This window comes from Leptonychotes weddellii, chromosome 11, assembly GCF_054177405.1.
Source record: "Leptonychotes weddellii isolate Sample4059 chromosome 11, ASM5417740v2, whole genome shotgun sequence".
Lineage (NCBI taxonomy): Eukaryota > Metazoa > Chordata > Mammalia > Carnivora > Phocidae > Leptonychotes > Leptonychotes weddellii.
In genome coordinates, this window is record NC_138379.1 from 33623790 (window position 1) to 33638161 (window position 14372).

Below are 14372 nucleotides of genomic sequence, written 5' to 3' on the forward strand. Positions count from 1 at the left end.
CATACCTGAAGGAAAAGGATGTAACTGAATAAACTTAAAAAACCTGGTGCTTGAGAAATAGAAAATTCTGGAGTGGAGAGGCCGGCTGCCCACAGGCCCCCAGAGCTACACGGGTAGGTTAGCACAGGGAAATGAACTAACTCTCCAGAAACTCAGTCTGCCAAGATGGTGAGCGAGCAGCTGAACCTCAAGATGGAGGCACATGCCAAGAAGCTGTGGCCCAAGTCCAAGAGGGAGAAGCCTAGAGTGGAACTCGGTCAGCTCCAAGTTCACTCATGTTTCTTCAGCAGCCTCTTCCCCCTACAAGGTGAATGAAGAGCCAGACCCTGCTATTCAGAGTTCCCCAGCCCCAACCCCCAGAGTGAGTGAGAGAGGTAGAAACACTTACAGGTGGGCTCTTGGGTCGTGAATTCGGTAGGGAGGGCCATTAAGACACTGCGTAACTTGAGACGGCAACCCTCCTTGCTTACCTTCTTCAAATCCATCCCGGAAGGAGCCCGAGCGGCTCATGGTTCTGCTCTTCTCATCCAGGGACATGGAGCTATTCCGAAATCGGCTGTCGGTGTATGGGTCATACTGCCCATCGGCATTGGAGAGGCTGTGGGTCCTCAGCATGGTTGGGTTGGACAAGCTCATCTGGGTAACAGTGGTGGGACTCGCTGGAAAAAAAGAAAGGGAACTGAAAGGCTGGAAATTCATGTCTCTGTTCAAATCCTGGACGGGGATGACAATGGGACTGATTACTATCGGCCATATCTGTCCCTGCCAACTTCCCTCCCTTGTCTGTTTTCTAGAAGGTTGTCACATCAGCGTTTGAATAACACACTGAGAGCTAAAAATGAGGGAGGCAAGGTGGGTCATTTCCAAAGCAAGGCTCTAGGCCTCAGCTTTCCAACTTGGCACGTTCCGACAAGCTAGTGTCACCTTCCAGGCATGAGCTAATTACTCCCTGGACTCATCTGGAACAACTCCCTTTAAAGCCAAAGCCCAAAATAGTCCAACTGGGCTTTTGATCAGATGGGAAGCATTTGTGCATGACAAGAAACTCTTGCCTCAAAGAGTTACGGCTGGGAAAGACCAATATGAACACAGGTCTCACTGCCTCCAGGGGGGCATGCTTGTAATGGCACCTAAAGAGCTTCAGGGCAAAGGGGCACAACCACCTTGGCCCAAACAGGCTTTTTTATTAAAACCCTATCCATTTCGGGGTGCCTGGGTGGCTCAGTCGTTAAGCGTCTGCCTTCGGCTCAGGTCATGATCCCGGGGTCCTGGGATCGAGCCCTGCATCGGGCTCCCTGCTCGGTGGGAAGCCTGCTTCTCCCTCTCCCACTCCCCCTGCTTGTGTTCCCTCTTTGGCTCTCTCTCTCTCTGTCAAATAAATAAATAAAATCTTAAAAACAAAACAAAACAAAACCCCTGTCCACTCCAATAATATACAGTATTTCCAAAGTATCTACTCAGTTAAAAGGGAAAAGTTAAGCCTTACTTGATTACAAGCCACACACCTGTCCTTAAAGACTCTCTGTTTATCATTCACAATATTCAGAAAAGGCCACCTTTCTAAAGAGCAAGACGAGAGTGGACAAGATTTTTTTTCCCCCTCCATCAGTCTTTGAAAGCTCAGCTCCCATCCTTCCTGGTAATTCTAGCCAGAATGGATCTTCCCTTTTTCTAACTATATATAATACTTGCTACCTGATCATAGTCGGTTTTTACATGGTTTCATATAAAGCTTTGGATTGTTCTCTTCTACCCTGTTTATGAGTCTATGTGGGTGTGTTTGTCTCTCTGAAAAAGAATCCGTTAACATGTCAGCAGGGGCTGTCTTACAAATTCTTTTCCTTTCCCCACTGTGCCAGTCAAAGCATTATGTCAGTAGTAGGCATTTCCAAGAATACTTGTTCACTCAAAACCGGATCTTTACTTTCCAGCTTAGCAGAGCAATGCAGAGACCAAACTCGGGAGATGTTGCCACTTCCTCAGATATAAACCTATGTCTTCAGAGGTCTTAGAAACAATACATTCTTCTCAAAAATGGAATGGCTTGCTCTTTGCTATGAGCCTACCTACATCAACCACATAAATAAATTACTGATTAGAATAACAAAACCTTTTCTCTTTTCTCATTCTTTTGCTCTCAACTGCCTATAATCAAACTACATTGCTGAGGGCTGATCAATACGGAGAGTGATGTGACCGCATGGCAATGACCACACGCCTCCTTCAAAATACAAGATTAATCTCCGCCCCACGGAGCTGATCCCCACAGCTAATTATCAGTGGCTACTCACCAAGCTGGGAAAAGTTGAATCTTGTTCCGGAGGGAGACGTTACACTGGAGCCAGAGGAAAAAGGGGAATTGGCAGCGGGGTCCTGCAGGCCTCCTGCAGAGTGGGACCGTAACCATTCTTTTGCGTCTTCTTGGGTGCGAAGCTGTGAGGTGGGAGTATACCTGGATAGACAGAAATTACGCTGGGATTAACTATGAACGACGCTTATGAAAATGAACTCCGGGGAGCTGATGATACATAGACAAAAAAGAAAATACAGATCCAAAGATTATTATTAAAAAAAAAAAAAAAATCACATCACTACACATCCTGAAACTTATGAAGTTTCTCCAAATCCTTTTTTGCTACTTGGCTGCCTTTGGGGAAAACTGCAATTCTTTTCAGGGTGAAGGGAATACATAAAGGGAGCAAGATCGGTAAATGCTCAAAGGAGCCGTCCCTGGGCGTATCTGTAACGTGTTGATTCATGATAGTGTCATTTCAAAGCCCCCACCTTGACAGGACTGAAGCAACAAAAGGAGCTGCCGTCAGAGCTTCGAGGAAGTTTTAATTAGATAGCTCGTGGCATCTGCATTCTTGAGCGCACGTTAAGCGGCCGCAAGTCCCAGTGTATCCGAAACCAGCATGACGGAAGGCGTGAGGACACCGATGCTTAGGTTTGCTGCAGTGTAGCATCAGCACGTCTCCGTAACAGGAACCCCAAATCACTGGGTGCCACAGAAGTCATGGGGTCCACCTCCTCATTTATTAGGTCACGTTATCTGGTAATGGTGTATTCAATGTCTCCAATGTGCTGGGTGCCTTCAGAAACATCTCGCCAACACCTCCCACCCACCCAGCAATGCAGATGCTATTATTCCCATTTCACATTCAAAGAAGTTGGAGGCGGGGGGCTGCCTCAAATCACGAGCTGAGATTTCAATCCATTTTATGTCTGATTCCAAAATCCATGCTATTCTCATCATGCCCGCAGGCAGCATCTCAAATTTCTGAAGCACCCAGCAGCCAGAGTACCTTTGGACTTAGACACAGATTACCGTGGGGCGACTACTGATTATGGAACCAGAGGGATTCTTTTGACTCAAGAAAAAGAGTCGCTGGTGTCTTGGCATTGCACATGAATGTGTAGGGAGGGAGAGAGCTAGAAGGGAGAGAGAGTGAGAAGGCGCAAAAAAAGGTTTCTCCCTTAATGTTTCTGCTATAGGTGATGGACGTACAATTTTCTAGGTCACATCAATTGCACGAAGAGAGCCTAGCACATATCTCTATTCTGAAATTTTAAAAAACAATTTTAAAAAGCCAGAGCTACATCATTTTGATAGACTAGAACTACTGAAAAAAATATCTATCTATAACTTCAAAATGTTCCCATTTAGAGGGGCTAGCTTCCTAAATAGTTACTATTTAGAGGCAAGAGCGGGGCATTAATGTCAAACTCATCTTGAGAGTGGCCATGATCTAAGTATTAGCTTGGGTGCTGACAAGAAGCCCTCACAGGCACGAAGAAAACTTAAGCACAAAAGGCCCTGCCACCTCCCCTCCTCCATGGCCTCAGTGCTGAACTTCCTCCCGCAGGACGTCTGATGGAGGATTTTCAATACTTTTATTCTTAGATTCTCAGAATTGGCTTTCCTCGAGTTCCTACTGAAAGGCAGCATTGATACCTACCTCCCATTACTGCTCAAAATGCTCTCAGCCTTAAGAGCTGCAGGTTATTAGCTACAGACATACATGACAGCAATGAAACATTTCATTCCAAGTCCTTTTTTTTTTTTTTTTTTGGTGAAAGCACTTAATGCTTAGTGCAGGGTGAAGCAAATGCTACGAAGAACGAGGTGTTTAAAGAGCAGGAGAAATGACAGCCGCAACCATCATACAGTAGGACCATGGGGCAGGCATTAGAACTGGAGTCCCTCCGGTTGGCAAAGTGAAGGAGATGGCGCGAGCAACGGGGACTTACGGCATCTTGCTTAACCAGGACTTGCACCAAAAATGAGCCACGACTTACGATGAATGGAAGGACATTCCCTCCTGGTAGGCTTTTCTTTACACCAAAGCCAATCACACCCATGTCTTGTCAGGGACCGAAAACTGACACGTTTTTCAATGAGAATATTTAGGAAGGGCCAAGCATCTGCCTTTAGTAATTTTCTGTGGCCCGAAAAGTTAAATATTTTCCAATTTGGGGGGAGGTATTTCTCTCCTTTGTCCATGTCCTGGCTAACCAATGTGCTGTAAGTCACGTCCTTTCTTTTGGGAAGATGGCCGTGAGCAGAATGGTCAAGGTGAAGAGCTCGTCGACTGAACCCGCTGGTCCCACGAGTAGCAGTCACTGCTCTCTGGGCTTGCCCAGGGATGTTCTTCATGAGATGGTTTGCGCCACAGTAAGCCTGAAAAAGCACAGCCCCTGCCCAAGCAAAAAAGCCAACAGATGGAGCGATGAGAATGAGAGGGGGCCGGGGGAAGCCCCCGTTTCAGAGGGTCCTGCTGCGGTGGCCAAAGCGGGGACCCCAGCCCAGCCCAGCCCAAACCCCCACCAGCCATGAGAGTCACGCAGCCAAGCCCCAAAGCCACACCAGATGGCACGGATGGAAGGAGGAAACGCAGATACCTGAGTCCTTTTTTAGGCAAAGTGTTCCTATCAAGGTGCGGGTCACTGTAGGAAAGTTAAAACAAAAATGAGAACTTCAGAGAAGCACAGGGAAAGCAGGCAAGGGAAGGAGGGAAAGGCTAAGGAGGGGCCGGAGATCTGCAGCAAGAGACTCACGGCACCAGGGAGGGCTCCCTTATATCCAGCTGCGCATGCAACACATCCACATCCACGGAAAACAAGAGAAACCTGATCCTGGGCCTGGCTGACACCACCGCATACCTTACTCCGAGGCACCAGGAGGCCTGAGCCATCCACTGGGCCCCAACTCTTCCTCCTTTGCCACAGGTGCCAAGCAAAACTCAGGGGCTGCCCCAGGTCAAAGCAGAGCCCACACCTTCTGCTGCCCAGTCACCCAGCCCTGTACCAGCACCACTGCTTCTCGGAGAGAGAGATGCCAGGTTCCCTGCACCCCTACCTCTGGCCCACCCCCAAATGCCATTGACGAGGACTTCCCGTGAGAGAAGGGACTTGCTGGAGGGTGTCAAGAGGCCAGCAGTTCTGCATATTTGGAATTCATCTGTAACAACGTGAATTCCAGGTCCCTCTTACTTTGCTGTGGCTCGGAGCTGAGCCCTGGGCCCGAGTCGGGGCATGTTACAACTTGCTGGCTGATAAAGTCAAGGCATTTGGATTTCCAAAGAATAAGGGTTTAAAGGCTTGGTCTGGGAATCTGACAAAAACAAAGTTTTTGCTGTTGACGGGGTGAAGAGGATTTTCATTAATTTTTTTTTTTCTAGCATGAAACAACATCTGGTTATTATGTTTGGCCAAGCTGTGGCTCCCCCACAAACCGGAGGTCAGTGTCCATCTCTGAGGCCCACCCACAGGGCAGCTAGGGGCAAGCAAGCCTCTTAGTCTGTAGAGCCTCAACCCTCCACATCCTCTTTTTCATTATCATTACAGGAAACGGGCACACAGAACACAACAGCCTGCAAGACGCAACAGCCAAACTGCAGGAAAGGACTTTGGAAGGGAAGAGAGCCAGCTGCGTGGGGAGCAGGGGGGGGGAGACAAAGGTGAGGGCTGTGCCGCACAGCGGGTGGTGGATCATTTCTGGGCTGGGAGGGAGAGGGGAGAGAGACGGGAGAAAGGATGGGAAGCCGGGGAGCTGGGAAGCGGGAACATGCCACAGGAAGGCAGAGATGCAAGTGAGGGCGTCTGCCGCCCCAGTTCAAGCGGCTGAGCTTCCTTCCCAAGCTGGGGAGGGACGGGCCGGCCTGACTCTACCGCTTCCAGGGCTGGCGTGGACAGTGGGGCAGACCCTCATTGGCATGTCTGGGGTCACAGGGTACATCAGAGCCACGAACACAAGCAGAAGCCTCAGGCCAACAGCCTCACACAAGACGTCTGGCTTGACACAGATGGGCAGAGGAACCCGGAGGCTCGGTGGGGTCCCCAGCCTACAACGTCATTACCTGTCCTGTTTCCTGGGCAGAGTACTTCTGCAGAACTTAGGGCTAGCAGCAGGGGAAGAGAGAGGGCTAGAAGTCCAGGCAGGTAGAAAATAAGAGAAGGAACATTAGATGGGAAGAAAGGGGAGGGGTCGTTACACACACAGTGATTAGAACATTTTTCTCAGTCCCAGTGCAGATCCCAGCGTTCTCACCTACGTAGAGAAACACGACACACAGCACGCTGCAGTGAAATCCGGGGCTCTGAGGCTGCTTTGAGTTTCCTGATCACTCTGGCTGGCAGCCCTTCGGTAGGAGGGTGTCTGCCATGATGCCCACCAAGTCCACCCCGCTGCCTACAATGCTTCCCGCCCCCCACTCTGCCTGCACAAGGACAAGGGGAGGGGAAACAAGCAGCTGATGAGCGAACAGGATAAAATGGAAGGACCTCCAAGGAGGAATGCCATTTCAAAAGGGAGCATTAAACCTGCCCCCCAGAGACTGCCGGCAGCTCTAAGCACTGAGAATAACCACGATGGAAAAGGTAACAGGAAGGAGAGCCGAGCTGAATTCCATCCCGACCTGGCTTCCCCACGGAAAGACAGCAGTGGTTGGAAAGAGTGCCATCTCCCAGGCAAAGGTGAACGGACATCTGGGATCCCTAACATAAACCCTCTGACTTGCGGAAGGGTGTCCTCGGAGAGATGCGAGTGCACGGCACCAACCTTTCCGACAGCGTGGTCTTCACGCTGTTGGTTCTGACGAAGGGTGTCAGGGAGTCGTCTTTAGAGGAGGTGATGAGGCCCGTGGAGGAATTGTGACTCAGCCCCCCTCCACTGCTGAGGGAGATGTCAATGGACTCACAGCTGGTGTGGAGGCTGCTGACGGACTGGAAGCCCAGGCCGTCCTTGCTGACCGCGGACGAGCTGCTGGGGTTGGTGCCCCAGGTGAGGCTGTTGGAAGGGCCCGAGTGGGCTGAGCTGGGGCTGGAGGCTAGAGGAGACTGGTTGATATCCAGATTCTTACTGTAGAGAGGACTGCTGCTCCCACTGCTCAGGACGCCGCTGCCTGAGGGGGACTCTAAGTTACCTTGCTGGGTCGAGGTGGCATGAGGATTGGAGATCACCACTGAGTTTTTCATGGTTTCTGCTGTGGCAATGGGCACTTGCTTGGTAGGCTTCCCACCAAAGAGTCTGTGAAGAGACAAAGGGTTGTGCAGGTTGAACAGCCAGCGACGAGGGGCGCCGAGCCGTTAAAGTATGAAATGGCTAATGGTGCTCCACTGGGAAAAGCCACCATGCAGGGGGCCTGGACACCAGTGTATCACAAGGCTCTAGCTTCAAGTTCTAGGCTGTAGCCGAAACCCCAAGGGCAACACGAAATAATGTTCTATAGGCCTAGCCATGATGGTCCCAGATCTTGCTTCCCTTTATTTCCAAAAATCGGGTAACTAGAAAACTGTCCCGGCCCGGGAAACATCTAGAGGAAAAAGAGCTGTCTTAGCCGTCTTTGTATCTGAGACCCTGGACACAAAGCAGTACTCAGTTTATGACAGTTCAATTCCAAAGGTTTTGGTTGCTTTGGTCTCTAAGGATGACATGAACAATCAAGAACACGAGTCTAGACCTGGATGGGGCCTGGGAGAAGTATCTTCACGGATTTCTCCTCAAGTGAACGCCCATATGAAAGATGGGAGGCTAGTCCTACCCAAGGATCTACACAGAAATCTTACTGGAGTCATGAGATGTAAGATCAGACACACTGGGTCTTAGAGACAGAAATGTCATTCCATGTCATCCCCCCTGCTGATGACCAAAAATGTGCCATCTGAAACACAGGGAATGGCACATGTGTGTCTCTCTTCCTTTGGCAACAGGACTCTCTATGAAGAATGGCAGAACTGTCTTAAAGTCCAAGGACCAGTACATGCTCTAGGAATGCAAGTAATTCCAGCCACCAAACCCTCGTGGAATGTGCATCTCTGCAGTGATAAAACTACTACATATCTTGAGAGGCAGGTTGCCTTGCACCCAGCTACTCCACGGCATGAGTCTGATCTTTGTCCTCTCCTGGGAGTCCTTAAAAATCCCAATTATTGTAAGAACAAACATACATACACATAATCAATCCTCACTACAGTACCTGGTGACAGATTAGAAAACAATCTTTTTTGCCTGATGACAACCAGAGAATGATCTAGATATCTTCTGGTAGAATCTTGGCTTTGGCGTGCTTACATACTTCCAGTTAACAGGAACCTCACTACTTCTAAGGGTAACTCATTCCATTGTCAAGCACTTCTAATCACTAGAAAACCAAAATCTGATCTATCTTCTTTACTTTTTCTCATTGCCCCTAATTCTCCTCCAGGTAACTACAGAGAAAAAGCCCAATCTTTTGTCTGCTAGTCCTTCAAATCATTTGAAGAGAGCTATCACTTGATCTAAGATTTCTCTTCTCTGTACTAATGCACAAAGAGGAAATTGAGAACACCTCTTAATGATTTAGGAAAAATGTAATTAACAGGAATTGGCTGAAAGTTGTTCAATGTCAAGACTAAGAATCTGCATGCATTTTCATGTATTCTATCACGGTAGCCTAAGGGTCCAGTAAAATACCTTTGTAGTTACTAAAGGAAATCTATAATACCAACGAGTGAATATTACATATAATCCTTGAGGCAAGAAGCAGAGAAAATTTTCATTTACAAGGCAACCTGTTAAAACAACAAAGAGCAGCCCAACAGGACCTTCCCCTGAAAAAATAATCATTACTGAAATTCTAATAATCAAGTCTAGACAAAGAACAGAACTGCTTCATTACACATTTCACGTGACATGCTTCTTCTGAAGTCTTTTCAAACATTCCTATTCACCCCCAAAATATGTACATGGGGGCACATAATCTTTATTTTTCACTACTTAATTTTATATCCAGTACTTATACTCTTTCCTAGTTGATAAGCCATTTCCTGGGAAGGTAAGATAAGCTCTGTCCTACGCAGTTGCAGTTTGGGGATGGTCCAGCAGATATGATAATGAGATAATATGAGCAAGCAAAAGCTTATACATTTAGAAAGGAACTGTTTAAAAAATAACACTGTTTTCACATAAAAATTTCCATTCAGTGTGGAAATGCGGGAAAATGCCTTTTTAAGGGAGTAAGAAATCAACTTCTCTTTTTCAGAAACACTCCTGCTTTAAAAGCTTTTTTTTTTAAGAAAGCTAAAATTTCAGAAACAAATTTGGAATTAAGCATGCAGTATAAAAAAGTATGTGGCAGGGGGGATACTGGGCTGGTTGAGAGAAGAAGGATCTGGCTGAGCTCACGGTCTGGCATAATGATGAAGAATCTCAGCCACAGAATTAATAAGACAAGGGGAGGGGAGGAAGATCTTCTGCCTTCCCCTCATATACCCACCTGGGGTCTAGGGGGATTATTAAGATCTCATCTTGGAGGGTGGCCAGCTTTGACTGAGCACCTACTATGGGCCAGATATGGCTACGTAGGTTAATCTTCACATGAAATCTCAGGTAGGTGTTCCCATTTTACAGATGAGGAAGCCAAAACAGAATTGTTAAGAAAGGATACATGGTGGCTAATTAAGGTGGACTCAGGATTCGAACCCAGGATGACCGATTCAGACACTTAGGTTTTTCCTCCCTGTGTGGGGAAATAATCAGCAGACTACAAAATCGCTGGCAGGCTCTGACTAAACAGAAGTGGAGAAACACAGAGGCTGTTTTCACCGAGGAACAAAAAAAAATGACTCACTCGGGATGCCATTCCACGTACTCCAGCTCTGCTCAGCACCATCGACCCGCTTACCTGCGGAGCGTGGGAGAGGCCACGTCGGGGTACTTGGTGCCTGGCTGGAGTGTCGCCTGAGCCGCACCGGACACAGGCTGGGCCGCCGGGTTCACCTTCACCGAGTTACAGGAAGCCACACTCTCGTTGTCGGACGAGATGCCTTTCTCCTTATCTGTCTGGTTGACCAGACCGGGCAGAGAGCTGCCCAGGGCCGTTTTGGAAGGCTCCCTCAGCTTGGGCACCGGCAGGCCCGCGGACTTACTGCTGATGTTGGAATCGATGCTGCTGGTGCTAGACCTGTTCCCGGCCCCGTTGCGGCTGGTGGACTTACTGGGCCTTGGCAAACTCCGGTACTGCAAGTTGGTCCGGGAGCTGAGAGCCAGGTACCCATCGTCCTGGTTCTGAGCCCCGTCCACGCTCGTCTTCCGGCCAGCGGACCGACCGACGAGTGCGGATGACTTGGGGATCTTGCCCAGTGTGGCTGACCTGCTGGTGATGGTAGCCCCACTGGCTGTGATCATGGCCAGCCCAGCGGCCGAGCCGCTCTGCTTCTTGAACCCAAAACTGTTGGCGTTGGCAGTGGGGGTCCTGGAAGTGCTGGAGAGGGGCTTTTTGGACTCGTCACCGCTGCTGCGGCCTGCGTCTGATGGGGAGCGCTTCACCTGGGAGGCTTTGGGAGACAGTCTTCCTTTCTCAGACACCTTTGCATCATCTGTTTTTCCTAAGGGAGAAAGCAGCGAGGTTAGCGTGCACACCAAGAAGCGTACAGCCCCATCTGCTTACGATCCTCCCCTCCTCCAAAGAACTGGTTCACTTTTTCCTTGGGGAAAGCAGTAGCCTTTTTATAAAGATAATCGAGCCTACTACTGTCACCGTGAGCCTTCTAGGAGATGTCAATGATTCTACACATTTGCAAAGCAGCCTAAATTTACCCAGAACAAAGCGAAGCCAGCCAATCACTGATATGTGTGGGCAAGAGATCCTGCCTTCTACTGACCTTTCTTCCCTGTCCATTAAAAGGCTCTCCTTAACATTTTCAGGGGGCACCTCTGCCTTCCTGCAAAAACACTACCCTTGTTTACACACATCCCTAAATCATGGGCAACACAGACTGGACATAAAGGCAGCTCGTAAACTCATGGTCTTGAGCAGCTTACACGCGGGCGTGTTGGCTCTTCCCTAGTGCCTCGTTAAACCCATTCCGTACACCTCGGCAGCTGAACCATCTTCGGAGTTTGAGGCTTGCACACTTACCTATTTCCACTTGGGAAAAGGTAGGGATGTGAACCTTTCCGAAAGCTAGTTATTAGCAGAGTCTAAACTCAAAGAAGAAATACCTGAGCACTGATGGGGACTGAAGCTCTTGCTCAAGTGACTGCAGGTTTTGGATTTCAGACGGACAAATGCAGATGCAAGGCAGCGCAGCCTCTTACTCACCAGTTCCTGGGGTCTTGAGCGGGCCTGCTGGGGCAGCCGCCTTCGTCCTCGGCATGGTGATGCCCACCTGCGCGGTCATGCCTCGCCGCCACGAGCCCGTCTGGGAGATGACCGGATTCTTCTTGCCCGACGTGCTTTTGTCAGACTCGTCAGACACGTCCGAGGGATTCCGTCTCCACTTAGACCCAGGCTCCATCTTTATGCCGCTGTCTGAGCCTCCGTCTGACTTCTTGACATCATCGCCCGACCACAGGGAACCCCTCTCCACCTGCGAATGCTTCTCAGCGTCGGTCTGTGGATGAGACGCTGAATTAGGCCTTCCAGAATCCCAGGCCTGGAGCCGCTCAGCCCAGAGCGAGAATGCCAGTACAATGACAGATGACTACTTGAAAGTGTCCGGGCCTTTATAGTCTGGTTATCTTGCTAGAAAGCCTGATTTTTTTTTTTTTTTTGGCTGGAGGAAAGTACAGAATATAACTATGTCCTAGAAGGGAGTGACGAAGGAGAGTGGGACGGGCTGAGAGGGAAAGGGGGACAGAGCCCCATGGAGGAGAAACGTGAGCAGACAGAGACGGGGCGAGAATTCAGCGACCAACTCTCTGTCACTTGGCAACAATCGCCTCTAACTCCAGAGACCTCTCTTCAACCAGCATGCAGCCTCCTGGCCTGTTTCCCTTTGTTCTGCCGTCTTCCTATCCCTCCACTAGCAGCGAGATCTTTGAATACAGCACAGCGCCACAGCCTAACACGCAGACGGAGCAGGCGAGGGCGGCTGCTAGTTCCACGCGGATCAGGGAGAGAGAGAGGGGCTGGGGGAAAACAAACCCTCAAAAGCCAGAGGTGCCTGCTCCCGCCCGGCTCCATTTATATGCCACTGCTTCGCTCCTCTTGTGGGATTTGGTTCAGACAAGGGATATAATTAGCTAGCTTTCTTTGGAAGAGCCCTGACCCGCTGACCATGGAACCCAGGAGGGGACAGAAGCGTGATGTTAATGATTCACCGCAGTGAAAAGGCACAAAGCTAACCAGAAGGCTTTAGGGGCTTCCCTAGGGAGCCCGGGCCGGTCCAAGAGGATGCCAGTAGGGAGAAACAGTGCAGTGAATGCGGGTGGGAGTTAGCAACACTTTAGGGCGGCCACGCTGAGTGACAAGGCCCGTGTTGGCTATGCTTAACTACCAACAGTGGGCAACACCAGCAGGGCAGGAAATCCGAATGATTACCCAGCAAGAATCTGGCCTAATGCCTTTCATCCAAGAGCAGTAGTGGTATCGATGCTTTCCTCTGTGGATTCACCGGTGTATGGGACAAAGCTGAATACAGACAAGCAGCCCCAGTTAAGTCACCTCTCGGTCACCACCACGGCCTCTCTCTCCCCACTCAACCCCGCACCCCCCTCTAAATTCCAGTCCTCCATCACGGCAACCTGACGGTGCCTTCACTTGTTCAGTCATTCCTCAAACACATACTGAGTTCCCTCCGGGTACCAGGCACCAGAACAGGAGGGGGACAAAAGACTCACTCCCTGACTGCAGGCATCCCCCCGTTCAGCTGTGGCAAGGACACAGACGGGGTGTTCCTGCATCTGAACACAGAGCAGGAGCTCCATCAAGGCTTGATGAGTAAAGGAGGGAACCAATGAACACATGCTTTTCAAGCTACAGCACACTTCAACAAAACGATCTCTGATTCTGACCACTCTCTGGTTAAGGAGCGTCACGACAGTACATAGTATTGCCTTCATTTCAGTTTTATAGATGAGCGGAGACTAAAGTTACCCACTCCCTGTCCCAACTACTCCAGCCCGTGTTCCTTCCTCTAAACACTTCCAGTAGATTCCTTCAACCAGAACTCCTCAAAGCCCGCCATTTGCCAGGCGCCATGGAAGGTCTGAGGATCTGCGGGTCTGATTAAGTCCCATCCCTCCTGGAGTTTACGATCCAGTGACAGAGGCAGAGGTTGAAAAAATAAATACAAATAAATGAGTAATTATGAATTATGAAGATTTTATAAGAAAAAGGACAAGGAGTAAGAGAAAAAAATACGCTGATGTAATTTAGCTGATGAGGAGGAGGATGGGGGACGGTGGTCAGGTAAGTCCCCTTTGAAGAAGTAACCTGAAGAGTGAGAACAAACTTACTGAGAAGAGTTTAGGGAAGAGCATTCCAGGCAGGGGGAAGAGCACATGCAAAGGTCCTGAGGCAGGAAAGAGATTGCCTTTAGAAGCATTCAATCTGCAGGTATTACCTGGGTGCCACCATATGCCAGGCAAACTCATGGGGCCTGGGACCCCACTGTAGTGAATGAATAAGAACAAATACAAGTCATTAACTTCCTGGAGTTTATGTTCAAGTATATTCTGACACATTCTAACATACTCCAGGAGATACTGAAAACTTAGCACTTAACTACATTCTGGGTTACTATATTAGTTATTCTTTGCATGCTCCCATACCTTATTCTCCCTAATCAAATTGTAGTCATGCTACAGTGACTACATGTAGCAGTGACAACTACATTTATTAAGCACTTACTATGTGCTAGGCACTGGGCCAAAGTGCTTTTCATTTATTATTTAATTTAATCCTCACCAAGAATCCATGAGGAAGTTACAGTTCATATTTCAATTTTACATATGAAAACTAAGGCACACAGTAGAAAAGAAAATTGCCCAAGACCACACAGTGAGGAAATGGAGATCCAAGGATTCTAGGGAGTCTCAAATGCAGAGCCCAGATTTTAACCACTATGCCACACTGCCTTCCTGGAGAATAAGTCCAAGGACATGAGAC

At 49.0% G+C, this 14372-nt stretch overlaps 1 protein-coding gene across 6 annotated transcripts in view; it reads right to left on the reverse strand.

Moving 5' to 3' along the window:
- The window catches only part of NAV2 (neuron navigator 2), a 708473-nt gene that overhangs the window by 55837 nt on the left and 638264 nt on the right, over positions 1-14372 (reverse strand). For 5 of the 6 annotated variants that reach the window (XR_014138638.1, XM_081798468.1, XM_081798466.1 and 2 more), the window contains 7 exons: positions 11583-11874; positions 10164-10866; positions 7061-7528; positions 6360-6425; positions 4903-4947; positions 2292-2452; positions 471-659 (listed from right to left, as the gene is read on the reverse strand). Coding sequence is in view for 5 of the 6 variants with exons in the window: in XM_081798468.1 (XP_081654594.1) it covers positions 471-659; positions 2292-2452; positions 4903-4947; positions 6360-6425; positions 7061-7528; positions 10164-10866; positions 11583-11874 (1924 nt within the window). In the remaining variant the exon portion in view is untranslated. The remainder of the gene's footprint in view (positions 1-470; positions 660-2291; positions 2453-4902; positions 4948-6359; positions 6426-7060; positions 7529-10163; positions 10867-11582; positions 11875-14372) is intronic. The other variant, XM_081798467.1, reaches the window with a different exon arrangement.